At 39.8% G+C, this 13830-nt stretch overlaps 1 protein-coding gene across 4 annotated transcripts in view; it reads right to left on the bottom strand.

Moving 5' to 3' along the window:
- Window positions 1-630: 630 nt before the first annotated feature.
- The window catches only part of zswim8 (zinc finger, SWIM-type containing 8), a 33440-nt gene continuing 20240 nt past the window's right edge, over window positions 631-13830 (bottom strand). Inside the window, exons 12-26 of one of the 4 annotated variants that reach the window (XM_060872817.1) lie at window positions 13265-13444; window positions 13001-13184; window positions 12586-12684; window positions 12346-12470; window positions 10819-11113; window positions 9675-9827; window positions 9286-9508; window positions 8443-8732; window positions 8118-8341; window positions 7538-8029; window positions 7070-7319; window positions 6563-6736; window positions 5820-5939; window positions 5217-5395; window positions 631-2187 (exon numbers count right to left, since the gene is read on the bottom strand). In XM_060872817.1, coding sequence (XP_060728800.1) covers window positions 1984-2187; window positions 5217-5395; window positions 5820-5939; window positions 6563-6736; window positions 7070-7319; window positions 7538-8029; window positions 8118-8341; window positions 8443-8732; window positions 9286-9508; window positions 9675-9827; window positions 10819-11113; window positions 12346-12470; window positions 12586-12684; window positions 13001-13184; window positions 13265-13444 — 3192 coding nt within the window. In that variant the 3' untranslated portion in view covers window positions 631-1983. The remainder of the gene's footprint in view (window positions 2188-5216; window positions 5396-5819; window positions 5940-6562; window positions 6737-7069; window positions 7320-7537; window positions 8030-8117; window positions 8342-8442; window positions 8733-9285; window positions 9509-9674; window positions 9828-10818; window positions 11114-12345; window positions 12471-12585; window positions 12685-13000; window positions 13185-13264; window positions 13445-13830) is intronic. The other 3 variants (XM_060872818.1, XM_060872819.1, XM_060872820.1) reach the window with 3 other exon arrangements.

The following is a 13830-nucleotide window of genomic DNA, read 5'->3' as shown; positions in this document are numbered from 1 at the left end:
AGGCGTCATCGGGCATCAAGGCAGGATACAAACTGGACGGAGTTGTCCATCTATTTGTTTAAAGAAAATTTAAATATTTTCTTATGTAAATTTGCACCTTAGCCTAGAATGTTTTTACAATTGGGAATAAACCAAAGTGAATGTCGAACACATCAGACATACTGACACAAAAACACATTTATCATGTATATTCATTTTACTTCAACGGACAACAAGGGTCTCACATGGGAATTCTTATTTATTCCTGGATTTTGGCATCCTGCAAATTCCCAAATGAGAAATCTTGTAAAATAAATCTAAAAATTATTTATGATTGAAAATTAAAATATTAATTTCCTTGTATAAGTTGCAATTTACGGCTTTGTACTTCCTCCCTTTTTTGCAGCACTCAACGTACATTACATGCCTGATATTTAACAAAAATTTCAATTCCATTGTTAATGTATCGCAAATGTAAAGAGTTTTTCCAGTTTGCTCCTTGTGAGGGTTTGTGAGGCCAAAATAAAAACCTTTCTTGCTCCATCTTAAGACGTCAGTGGTTACAAGAAATAAAGCACAAATCCTCAAGCATGACATGAAACCCAAACCCAGGTTTGTAATTTTGGAATTGTAACACGGAAGACCACAAAATTAGTGTTTTGAGTTATCTTTATTAAGTAAACTCTACATTTTCAATATTGCTTTTTGTCTGTTCCATTTTCCTTTAGTCTAGATTACAACAATTTGCAATCAGCACAGTTTATATATTCATATATATTTATATATCTTCTTCCCAATCAAGCTACACTTTGAAGAATACAAAAATATCACAGTACAATTTCTACAATCATTCCCTACTAGTGAGCTCCAAAGTGGGAGTCAGACTTGATGCTGGAACACAGGAACCTGGCAATGGACCAGCTTCTTTAGGTTAACATCAAAAGCGTGTGTGTGTGTGTGTGTGTATGCACGCACAGGTATGTATCTCAAGGACAGAGCCATTAATGAGATCTGAGATAAAAGGAGAGTACTACTTTCGCCTGTGTGTGCACATCGACATTCGATAATGAATACACAAGCACAGAAAACAAAAACAAAAATCTGTGAAGTTTAATGTTGAAGAAAAGAGTGGAGGGACAAGAGCCTGTTGGCAGTGGACTTATAATAGATACATTTTTGAAAAAGTCATGTAGGTTCCAAAAAAATAAAAATCTGGTCCAGCCAAACTTCTGTGCTCCAAAACCTCAAGCCCTCGCCACCAACAGCCAGCTGGAAAAGGGAACTCAGCTAGCAGTCACTTTCATTCCATAAACTGTTCTCTGCTCACACCACACTATACAAAATATCAAAAAACAAAGAATAAAACAAAACGTAGAAGAATCCTCACCCGTACTGGATTATTGTTTCCTATTAAATGTCCGTTTCCTTCTTTTAATAAAAGATGTTCTCGTTCCCTCGTTCATACACCGAGTATCCGACGCTGTAATCCTTTATGCCCAGCGGAGGCTCACTCCTCCAGAAGCAGAGGAATGTTGCAGTATGAGTCTGACATTTAGTTTTCATTCAAATTTGAATCAACATCAACAAAACTAATGAAGGAACAAAAAACAAACTTGTTTTTGTATTTCAATAACCATACAACTAAAAGTCAGTGAAGCAGAGCATCAACAAAGTGAAAAGAGGAAAAACAACAGATTTTAAGATAAAACACTAGTCATAATTTACTCGACATCACACAAAAAAAAACAAAAAAAAAAACAGACACGACAATGGGCTCGATAATAAGGGAAGGATCCTTTTAACACAAGTATTTTCCCCCCCCATGTCTCAGAAACTCCATGAGATTGCACATCCTGGAGTAATACAGGACCAAGAGGAGGACAGATTGTGCTGCCAGTGATGGGTTCGGGCTCTGCAGGGGGCGCTGTGGTTCACACTAGGCTTGGGCTGAGCTCTCGGGCGAGCTGCAGTTCAGTCAGTCAGTGCCTGCTGGTGGTGGAGCTTTCAGGGTGAAAACGTTGCCATCTCCAGCGAGATCCGCTGCCACAGCTCCTTGGTCTGCTTCCCTCTCTTTAGGGTCTGCAGAACATCGTTGAACTGCATCATGCCCATGGGGGTGAGACAGAACGCCCCGCGGGCACTTCGAATTATGTTGACAAAGTCGTCGTAGTCTGCCGGGGTCAGGTGGATCAGCCGATAGTTGATGTACTGTTTGAGGAATGAGAAAACATGAAATTAGGCAACAGCAGAACAGCTTGCACGATACTCATAGACAGGGATTGTGGTTCTGCTTTGAAATACTCTGCCTTTATGGCCAAAATGTCACTTTATTTCACATGAGAGTTTTTTACTCCTCCGAAGTAAAAGACATGCCTGTTGAAAAACAGCTTATGTGCAAACACTGAACTGACAACGTCATTAGCTTGGACAACTGGGACTGGGATGTCTCCAGGCTTTTAGATATTTTTATCAGACTGATGCACTTTTATATAACTAATAAAAGTAGAATTTGTCCACCTATACAGTCTATAAACATATTCTATTGAAAATTAAAACATGATCTACTTTAAAGACTTAACCCTTAACGTATTTAAATATTAATGTATCTTAATGAGACAGGAGCACAGTGTGTTTCTCATGTGTCTCACATTTAGATCGTCCATCTACATGACATCTTTGCATAGTATGATCAGTGAACAATCTTTATTGGGGGGAAAAATGGAAAACAAGTAGGTTTTATATACGACATAAAATGAGATGTATAAACAATCGTATTCTCATCATATCTCTGTACCTTGAATTCAACAAGAAATCAAATTGGATTCTACCAAAGAAAGACAGCGTATGGAACATATTTTTCTCCAGCACAATCCCTCACTGCCAGTCAGGGTAGATTTCTGCCTGAGAATGCCACGTCATCTCGTTAGACGCGCATGGGGAGAGTGATTTAGCACCACAGTCTCTCCTGCATATCAACAAACAAGTCTGTGCTGATATTGCAGGAGACTTAGACAGCTTGTGCTGCTGGTTGCAACATTCAAGAAATCAAATGTAGGCTCTCAACAAAGATAAGAGTAACATGTGATTGATAGTTAATTAAAAGAGTCGCTACATGTAACTCCATTAATAAACACTATTTTGTTGTTTTGAGAAGGAATAACCAAATTAAACAAGTCTTCACTGAAGACATGTTGCTGTTTCTTAATTACGCTTGTTGTGTATTTAAATAGTGATCATGCTGATTGACATTTCTGAAACACTGATCTACGGAATAAAAGGAAAGGCTAAAAGGAATTTAAGGCTTTTAAGATTTATGGCTCTTTTCAAAAGACACGGACCCTTTGTACATTCTGTGCTATTTTGCTCTAGTGCTCAAGCTTGCACTATTGTCAGAGGTGAAAAAATTGCCAAAAGTGTATTTTCAATCCTCTGTCTTTTGTGGTTCACACTTGTATTTAATCAGAATGTTAATCATTTTAAGCAGCCATGACCAGAGGTAAGACATTTCCTTCATAAAAGACAACTTTACATCTAAGATTCACACATCTAAGACGTGCCAAGTTAAGATTCTGAGGCGAGCTCCTCTGACTGCTGCCCTCAGTGAATATAAATAGTGTATGGCATAGTGTTTATAGAGGTGAGGGGGAGTGGGAGTGTGCTTGCTCGGTGGGCTGTGCTGATGAGAGAGCGTCTAACACACACTGACAGCCCGTGGCCTGAAAGCTGCTGGCAGAAAAGAAAGCAAGAACCCCTCATGCAGTGTCTCCCTGTCTGTCACGCTCGGTGTCTGACTCATACTAGCTGTCTTTCATGTGTTCTCATAAGCAAAAATTAAGCAAGCCACAGAAATATTGCTCAAACTTGCCATCCAATTGTCAGCATCAGTGATGGGCATGTTATCAGCTGCAGTGTCCCTAGTCTTCCCAGAATGGAACGTAGGACTGTTCTATAAATTTCTCTTATTACTGCTGCAATTACTTTTCTAAAGTTTAAAGGCTGTCATACAGGTTTTTATATATATATATATGAACAAAAAAAAGTTATCATGTAGATTTTCTAACTGAAGTATTCGTGTCATCCAGACACTTTTTAAATAGAATTTACCTCATGTTGTGTTTTTTATGCTACTTTACCACACAGTTTTTACCTAACAGTATATAGTGTGGGTGAGATTCGCTGTCGAATGTTATCCAAACCAGAAATAACTGCATATGGAAGAACTTATGTAAATTTCAGAAATTGTTTAAGGACCAAGAGCCTTTCTTTATATATAGGTTACACATCTATCTGTATCTGTTAAATGCTCAAAATATCTGCATCTGTATTTTATCCGGAAAACACTAAAAATAAAGTATACAGATACACAGAACTTTAGTCGACACTGAATTACTGCAGTTACTCAGTGAGCTCATAACTAGTTTCGACCAGATGCTCTGTGGATCTCTTTCTAACGTGACTGAGTTAACTGGGTATCTATAGTTCATAACAGCATCTTTCAGAAACCCAAGAACTGATTACAGTTGATCGACAGCCATCGATAATAACTTTCTAACAGATTTACTTAGACTTTCAGGGATTGCTACATTCCAGAAGGATCAGCATCATTAGGTGTCCAGTGAACTCGCAGTTCTGCTGCTAATCTAAACGACGTCCTCTAAAATGCTTTCATTAATATGTCTCTATGATTTTTCTAGTTTCTTTTAATAACAATGAAGAACTTTTATTAAAGACTGATTTAAAAAGAATAAAAAAAACCCTTTCACAAGGAAAGCACAAGTTAATATTTTATAATTTTTTTGGAGATCTGCTTTGTATGAAAAACTGATCAGAAATGTGGAAGAAAAATTTCTTATTTTACAATTTAGTAAGTTAGTTTAGGGTTTCGTTCAGGCTACTAGAGCAAACCAGGGATTATTAAAAAAAAAGCCCTTTCACCCCTTTTATAACTGCTGTAACTGTACTGTCCTTTCCAAGTAATGTATTTGTATCCAATTATATCTCTAATCTATATAGGAAAATAAAAAGGACTGAATACTTTTAAGCATATCCTTAAAAAGACATTATCCTTTCTTAGCTCAAAGAAATCCCTCCTCCCCACTTCGCAAAAGTAAACACCATACTGCTGCTATGTTTACACAGGTTTCTAAACTAGTTTTCTGGCACATGCTTTTCATTGTATATTGGGACACAGTAGGTTGAGAGTTTGGTTGTAAAATTCTTAGCTTCGTGTGTCTCACCTGCAGGTAGGCTTGCTGGCAGCGCTGTACGAGCTGGTGGAAGGCAGGAGTGCGGAGGTGAGCGTGAATGTGTGCAGGATTCAGCCTTTGCAGAGCCTCCATAATGATCTCCTGCAGCACGAATGGACTCAGCACACCTTTGGCAGCCCCCACGCAGAACTGATAGACATAATTCACACCTGGAGACAGAGACAGAGACAGAGACAGAAGGAGCAGGAAAAACAGTCCCAGAAAGTTAAATAAGACTTCATGACAGAAAATTATATAAAAAAAAAGTAGGTAGCACAGAAAAAAAAAGTAAGGATCTGTATGTAAAGGTCTTTCTTACAGTACTGTTTCACAATTATTGTACATGAACCTAATCCACTGACCCAAACAACACCTTTTATGATTTTTAAGTACTCCCAAAATCTACTCCCCTTGTACCACTCCTTTTAGATGACTCTGTATCTTTCTCTCCTCGCTACACAAGCTATTACATCATGTTGTTTTACATTTACCATCCCAATCCCACCAGTCATTACAGCGAGAGAGCAGAAAACTACAAACCAGCTCAAAGAAGCTGCTTTTTCTAAAGCTGTATTCTGGAAATGACAGAGTTACCCAGTCTTGCAGCAAGGCCTAGCAGCCATTTCACGTCCTCTGTGTACGGAGGGCTGCGGGAGAAGTTGTTAGGATGGTCATTGTGAGCTCTCCTACCCAGCATCTCCAGCGCCAGCATACCTGCAAGAGAACATAAACCACTTGCATCAGCACTTACCCACACTTGCCACTTACTCATACAATAACAGCTATTCATCTTGTTAATTTGCTAAACTTTCCCATAGGAAGGTAATAAAACACCTGTCACGCATACATTAATATTTCTCAAGGCTTAACACCTGCATCACTGCCACGCCATGACTCCAAACTCACCTCCAGCTTCTTCTTTAGGTTTCCTGTACTAATAAAGACTCTAGGTTTTTCCAAAAGACATGTATTACAGAACCATGTCAAGTCACTGATCTCTAAAAGTTTTCTGTGCTCCCTTCTCCGGTCTCATGAACCAGCTCTTAAAGCAGATCGATCATTAAGACCATTAGCTAATAAAGAAAAGGCAGAAAGTTTCTGTTTGTTTCAGCTGTTACTCAATATAGCATTATGGATATCCATTTTTTGGATAAGGCATAAAACCTGGAATAAATATTTTCAGAATTTTCTCCCTTCTCTATATCATTTCCAGTATTATGAATAGGCATCACATATTTACACAAATATGTCCCCCACCCAATGAATTATAATATACTGAATTTTAGTAAGGAAAGCCACAGCTTCGGACCTTTAGCTGATTTAACGGTCTTCCTTACCAACTCTGTAGGCTGAGTGTAGATAGTGCAGCCCCTGCTGGCTGACAGGCTGACTGTGCTGCTCGTCTTCCATGGGGAAGGGAGCACTGACCAAAGAAGGTGGCTGAGAAGAAAGACCAGGAAGCGATGTCCCCTGAATGGCCTGGATGGTGGTGCCTGAGTGAACCCCACCCACTTAGGAAAGACAAAAATATGGGTTAAGAAAAATGTCTGCTGATGAAACCTTGTATAAGGAAATCAGTTTTTTTTCCCTACTATAGTAAATCTACATTAGCTACCAGTATTCATCTTTGGACTAAACCCAATTTCATGGAAACTCAACTAAAAGTTCACTCTGTTCTTTAACAGAGACAACATTAAGTCAATACAACTTTGATCCTTATACCTTTAACCATACATTGGAAGCGAAGACATTTAATAAGAATAAACAATACACATTATTTATTCTACAACAAAACTGAGGAGAATTCTGGATCGGCTCTGTTACACACACTTGCTTCCACTCACTCTTTCTCCTCTCACCTGCCACAGTAGTGCTGAGGGGTAACCCTGCCTCAGCAGTGTGGTAGGGGTGGACAGCAATCTGAGTCATAGATGGTACGGGGACTCCGGGGAAGGTAACTGCAGTTGCTGCCATGGGGGGATGAGGCCCAGAGGCTACAGAGAATGGGTATTGTGCACCAATAAAGGCAGGATGCATTCCCTGAGAGAGAGCACAGGAAGCCAACTCAATTACATTTACACCTGTAAGAGACACCTATGGGTACACAAACAGTTTAAATTCTTGTAAATGTCAGTTGATAAGATTCTTAATAAGATAATATGGAATTGAATACTGTGAGTAAAAAAGTGAGCATATCGAGAGACTAACTTATGCCTTCTCCTGCTTACTTCAAGTGTTTCAATAAACAAAGATAGATAATCCACTCAAATACAACCGAGTCAGTTAATTACAAAATAACAGCTCCCACAAACCTGTGGATATGCAGAACTAGACACAGGGAAGACGGCAGGTCGAGGGACGTGCTGAAGTTGATGGCCCAGATACTGCTGGGTGCAGACAGTAGGCAGATGGGCTTGGATAGTGGTATAGGGGTGCAGACCTGCCGTGTGTGCCATGGCTGTGCCCGGCAGTGTGTGTGACTGGTAGAGGGTAGAGCCCACTGATATGACGGGCACAACAGCAGCTGTGCTGACCGATGCAGTAACAGCTGCTAAACCGGCCGAGTCCATGACTACAGAGCTCTCCAACACACCGCAGTTCCCTTCTGGAGGTCTCCGAGCCGCTCCACCGTTTGCGCCGCACCGGTTTGGCCCCTCCCTCTGTGCTGCAGAGACTCCACCCACTGTCTGCTCATACAGCCAGTACCACTGATGAGCCACCTCAAAGAGTACCTCAGGATACACACCTCCTCCCTTTGCTGCCTCCTCTACAGCCATGCATGCCTTCTCCAGCATCACATTATCCTGGAAAAAGAGCAAATTATAGGAAATTATACATATACCACACGAGATACAGAGCATTTATTATTAATAATAACAGCGTTTAATGTACCTGCTCTTTGCACTGCACCAGTGCCCTCTGGATTTCGTTGGGGTTTAGGGCATGAGCATGAGGTAGACAGCTCAGTGCAAGTTCAGCTGCAGCTCGTACCATGTTGGGATCACGGGCCCGTGATGCCCGATCTGCCAGTGACGCTACTTCCGGAGGGGTGAGATGACCGTCCCAACACTCCACAAGGATATTAAGAGCTGCGCTGCCAATCTCCATAGCTTGGCCTGTAGAAAACAGAAAAAAGTGATGTGTCAAAACAGTCTTATAATTCTGAAACATTTTGTCTCGTCAGCTCTAAACTACACAAAAATATCTTTTTACTCACCTGTGATCCAGGACACATGAGATGAGTAAGTCCTAGACAGCCAGTTGGGAGAAACAAAGTTGTGCAGGCCTAAGGCATACAGGCCAATCTCGAAGGCACACAGGTGCAGGTTGCGGTGAGGCCCCTGGTGGCCCCCACTGGCAGAAGGCTGAGTAAAGATGGAGGTTGAACTGTTTCCTCCAGCCTTCACCAGCACAGTCTTGGCCAGTTCAAAGTAGAAGTGAGCTGCCGCCTCTGATGGCTGGTTGGGCACATGAGGAGCGTGGCATTCAGGGCGACGCCCTTTATACCTGTTCAAAAAAAATTCAATACAAAAATCAGAAGTGTGTTTCTTCAGTTCTTGCACCGAGGTGGTGGAATGAACTTCCCCTAGGGATGTTTCTTGACAATGTGATAATGTATAATCATTTTAACTAATCAGATCGTAATCAGAACATACACAATAAAACTGATTTCACCTCCTCTACAAATTTCTAAAGCCTAGATGTTTTTTATGAATAAGGAGATATTTAAACATTTTTCATAGACATCTGTGGGCATTTCTTATAACTTTTGTCACTGGCTACTTAATCTGTCCCAAATAAGTTTCTATGTTAGCTTACTGGAAGAATTCAGCAGATATTTTAATACACAATAAGGCTGATTTTTTTACTTTTAACATAACACAACTCGATAGAAGAGATTCAGCTTCTATGTAGCCAACATATTTATGGTTATGATTAAAGCTGCATACATTTGGCATGGCTCAGGTCCAACCATGTTTGCAGGTGTGAATCAATTACTTTCAAATATCAGTATTCCAAATAAGCCAGATAAAAGCATTCATCTGGATTCTCGCCTCACCTGCTGGTGTCAGTGCTCTTAGCTCTGGCTCCTCCTCCAGCTCTGCGTGACCCGCTGGATGACGAGGAGCCCAACGAATCAGAAGACGAACTGCTGATGCTGTCACTGTCTTGACCCCTTCCCCAAGAAGACGCTGCCCATCCACCCCTCAATGGACGACGACTGAGTGTGGGGGAACTGTCAGAGGTGGTCTCAGGAGCGCTGCTGTCGATGCTCGCCATCCCTGAAAGACCATACAGCCACCAGGTGAATACACAAAAAAGAGTCACAAATAATACTAACATGGGATTAAATGCAAGCTATTATTATACACATTTATTATGTAGCGTTGACAAAAAAAAAATTGACACTTAAAGGAACACAGGCTTTAAGTCAATACAAATTCATACCCGTGTGCTTCTTTTTCTGCCGTACAGGTGAACCCCAGCAGCGTGATCCATAGGCTCCACGTCCACCTAGTGCCAGGCGGCTGGGCACCGTGCCCTCAGGCTTAAAAGAAGCCACCTCATTCTGCTGCTCACATGAGGAAGACTGAGCTCCATCTGCCCAAAAGTTAAAAAAAAAAAAAGAAAAAAACACTCATCCATAAGCATAGTTAAGAGGCTATGAGCAAAGTCTGTATTTCTTTTTAATATATACTTTTGCTTTCATAACCCCACTAAAGAGCAAGTTTCTCTTTAAGCCTTAAATAGGTAAAAAGCAAAGATGATGACTAAGTACAAAGACTGAATGAAAATCTCAAAGACGGTATCGCTGGGCCAAAGCTGTCATACTCATACCTCTAACCCTGTCATATACAGATACACTGCCTTATCTTCAACAAAATTCACATAAATAGTTTTCAGATGTTGTATATAATTCAATTCTAGTTGTATAATGCTTTTAGCAATGGACGTTGTCTCAAAGCAGAACATAAAGACAGAACATAAGAAATCTATTGTACAAAAGGTTTATATTTATCCCCTATGAGCAAGCCTGAGGTGACTAAGATAATGGATATATAACGGATGTATAAATAAAATTTGTAAATAATGAACATGTAAATAATATATCTAGTCAGAGCAGCATTTTATAGTCTTTGAACATTCATAGGCATTTCCTAACATTCATTCTCAAAGCCGTATTCACAATAATTTGCCATGTGTTATAGAAGTTCAAAATATATCCAGTAGGTGGCAACAATGACTTAATGGTGTAATGTAGACCAGTGATGATGCAAATGAACTTAGATTTAGCGAGCATATGCAAGAACACCCAGAACTATTAATGAAACAAATAAATAGACATGTCTGTAAGTAAAAGAAAAGAAAAGAAACAGTCTCTTAAGTGACCTAGGCATTGATTAACCTTAATCTGTTGTTTATAAAGTGACACATAATTTAGGTCACATAACTGTTGGCCCAGTTGCACTGCATTTTTATGTGAATCCCAAATAGCTCATGTGAGCATAAAGCAATATTATTTCATTGCCTGTTTGACGTGCAGAGAAAACAGGCAAGTAAGCATCCAAAAATATTGCACGGAGAAACTCACCTTGCTCTCGGCTCTCGTTGGCTGCCTCTCCCGATGCCGTGCCCTGAACCCCAGAGCCCGTCAGCCCACCCTGCGGCCCAGCAACGCCACCACCTGAGGCACCTTGCACAGAGGTGGAGCCTCCTGACGTAGCTGGTGCTGCATGTTTAGACACACTTCCTGTGGCACTGCTTCCATGAGTCGCATGTTTAGATGGACTCTTCTGGCTACCTGTTGCCGGTTTACTGGAGTAGAATGAGCTGAGAGTCTGGGGCTTATGAGTCTGACTCTCACGGTCAAGAAGCTTGTCTAAAATCTGTAAACGAAAGGTGTGTAAATCTGTTAAAATTAAAAGCAATGATTTATTAGAAATTAAGAGGACGACTGCAATATATCCTGCATCCCTCCAAAAGTATTTAAAGAACAAGGCTACTTTTTTGTTTTTGCTATACACTTAAGATTTAAAACTGTTGCATTCTTCATTCTCAAGACTCCCTTATCCAGAGCGACTGACATTTAAAATCATTTTATACAACAGAGCAATTGAGGGTTAAGGGTCTTGCTCATGGGCCAAGCAGTGGCAGCTTGGTGGACCGGGGATATAAACTCACAACTTTCCGATCAATAGTTCAACACCTTTATCACCAATCTACCACATCCCTTTCTTTTAGTTTTCCAACCTTGTGCCACAGCTTCTTTCAGTTGTTGTACGTTTCAAAGGCTTTTTTCCCCCCTTTAGTCTCCTCACCAGAAGCTGAAATGCTGCTCAATTGGGTTATGGTTTGGTGATTGACATAACCAGATTAAAACCTTGGACTTTTTTCCCCCTTAACGAAGTCCACTGTTTTGTTGGCAGTGTGTTTTTGGTCATTCTGTGTCTGCTGCATGAAGTTACACGCAATTAAGACTGGATGAATTTCTCTATAAACTGGCATAGAAAATGTTCCTGTAGACTCCATTCTGCTACTGTAATGAGTTCCATCATCAATACAGACTAGTGAGTCTGTTAAAGAAACAGCCATGCAAGCACAAGCCATGACACTACCTTCACTGTGCTTGACTGATGAGCTTGTATGTTTTGAATCATGAGCAGATCCTTTCTTTCTTCTCACTGCATCAGAGGTGAATCTAGTTTCTTATCCATAGATTTATAAAGAAAATGACACCAAACCTAAACTTTTATTTTAATTTCACTTTTTTAATACACTTATTTTACTTTAATTTAAGTTAAAATACCCTTGTTTTATAGATAGTACTTATTGATATACATTTTAGAGTCATTATATACCGCTCTTGTTCTTTAGATTTGCCCATCGCTGGTTTCAAAACACAATATTGCAAAGGAAAACAAATTTGTGTGGTGAATTAAGTCGTTTCCATCTGTGAATCTTTACTTCAAAAATTCAATGAGCTAAGCAAGCAACACTACTACACTAACAGCATTTGAATAAGAATTATATTTGATATATATTTGTTATTTATATTTGAATAAAACTAAGTATTACTATGACATATAATTGTGATAAAAATGACAAAACCAAAACGAGCCTTTTTCAGCTTGCTCTGGTCATCCTTGTAGGTGATCATAAGAGCCAAAGCGAGGTCTCCTTTCTCCCTTCTAGTGCCTTCACAGAGCAAAGGGTGCTCTGCTTCACTAACTGTAGTCTTCATACCTGCCCACAAGAAAAAGACAAACGCGCTTGCTGTAAGTTGTATAACTGATTTAGTAATTGGTTCAACATATTTCAGATGCACATTAGGGTGAAGAGTCACTACATTCGATCCCACCTAAAGCAGCAACAGCAGCCTCAAAGCCCAGCTCCTCATCACCTGGCATCTCATTGTTACGGTTACGACTGGGTGGCCGTGAACCCGTAGGAGAAACCACTATAAAAATAAAATGATATGAATAAAATATATTAATAGTCTTTGGTGCATGTTTTAATCCCTGAGCCATACGGCCAGTTGTCTACTTGTCCAAATTACAAACATTGAACATATATAAAATCTAATATATAGAGATATACTTAGACTTGTTTGTGAAATACATCATTGCTTATTTACCCACAAAAACATTTAAACACACGTTAGTACTATGCAAGTAAATCTGATATGATTATTGGGAATCTTCAAGCAGGTCTTCCCTGTGGCTTCATCATTTACATGAGCAAATGGAAAAATTAAAAGCAATGCTGAGACTCACCTGGAGTACACAAAACATCAAAAATAAAACTGGCCAGCATTAGGGGCAGAACTGGCCGATAATCGCAGAAGTTTCCGTCACGTAACTGTTCGGCTCTATCCCTTATCGCTGTCATCTCCACAAGTCCCAGAGGAATCTTCTTCAGCAAAGCAACCACCTCCGACTCCTGATATGCCAGCTTCACCTAAAAACAAAAGCCAAAATTTATGAACAATGATATACCTACTTAAAGATATTTTTGGTCATGTGAAGTATGGTGTGTACCTCCAGGGCCTTGGTGGAAGCTGGAGGTCTCTGGAGCTCCAATGAGAACATACCAGTGCTGAACGCTAGGTTATGAAACTCCAATCTCTCACTCAGCACGGTGAGAAGGAACGCTGCCTTGGAAAGAGCTTTAGTAGCCACTTGTGTCTGTCTGCTCGTCGACACCTTACTCTTCTTGCCCTATTAGAGATTTATCAGAACACAGAGCAAAATGTGATGTTTCATCATGGTTTATATGGAACATGCTGTAGTATGTCATTGTGCTGTGTGAAAAAAAATCAATTTCGAGTCTGCTTCACTTTTATATTAATCAAGTAATGTATCCAGGTCACCGTCATTTCATGTCTTCTCGTTGTTAACACAGAAGTGTAAACTAAGTGTACACAATACATCAGTACTTCGTAATATTGTTATTTCAGTCTGTGTCAGTAAAAATTCTAAAATGATTAATATTTAAATACTAAACATACACTTTTGAATTGTGATTTGACAGCCATAATAATTATTTATATTGTTTTAGTTTGATACATATGGTGTATCCTAATATATTTTGTCTGCTTCAGTTT

This window comes from Tachysurus vachellii, chromosome 6 (genome assembly GCF_030014155.1).
Source record: "Tachysurus vachellii isolate PV-2020 chromosome 6, HZAU_Pvac_v1, whole genome shotgun sequence".
In the NCBI taxonomy this organism is placed as follows: domain Eukaryota; kingdom Metazoa; phylum Chordata; class Actinopteri; order Siluriformes; family Bagridae; genus Tachysurus; species Tachysurus vachellii.
The sequence above is the reverse complement of the archived record's forward strand: the minus strand, read 5'-3'. Positions and strand labels throughout refer to the sequence as shown.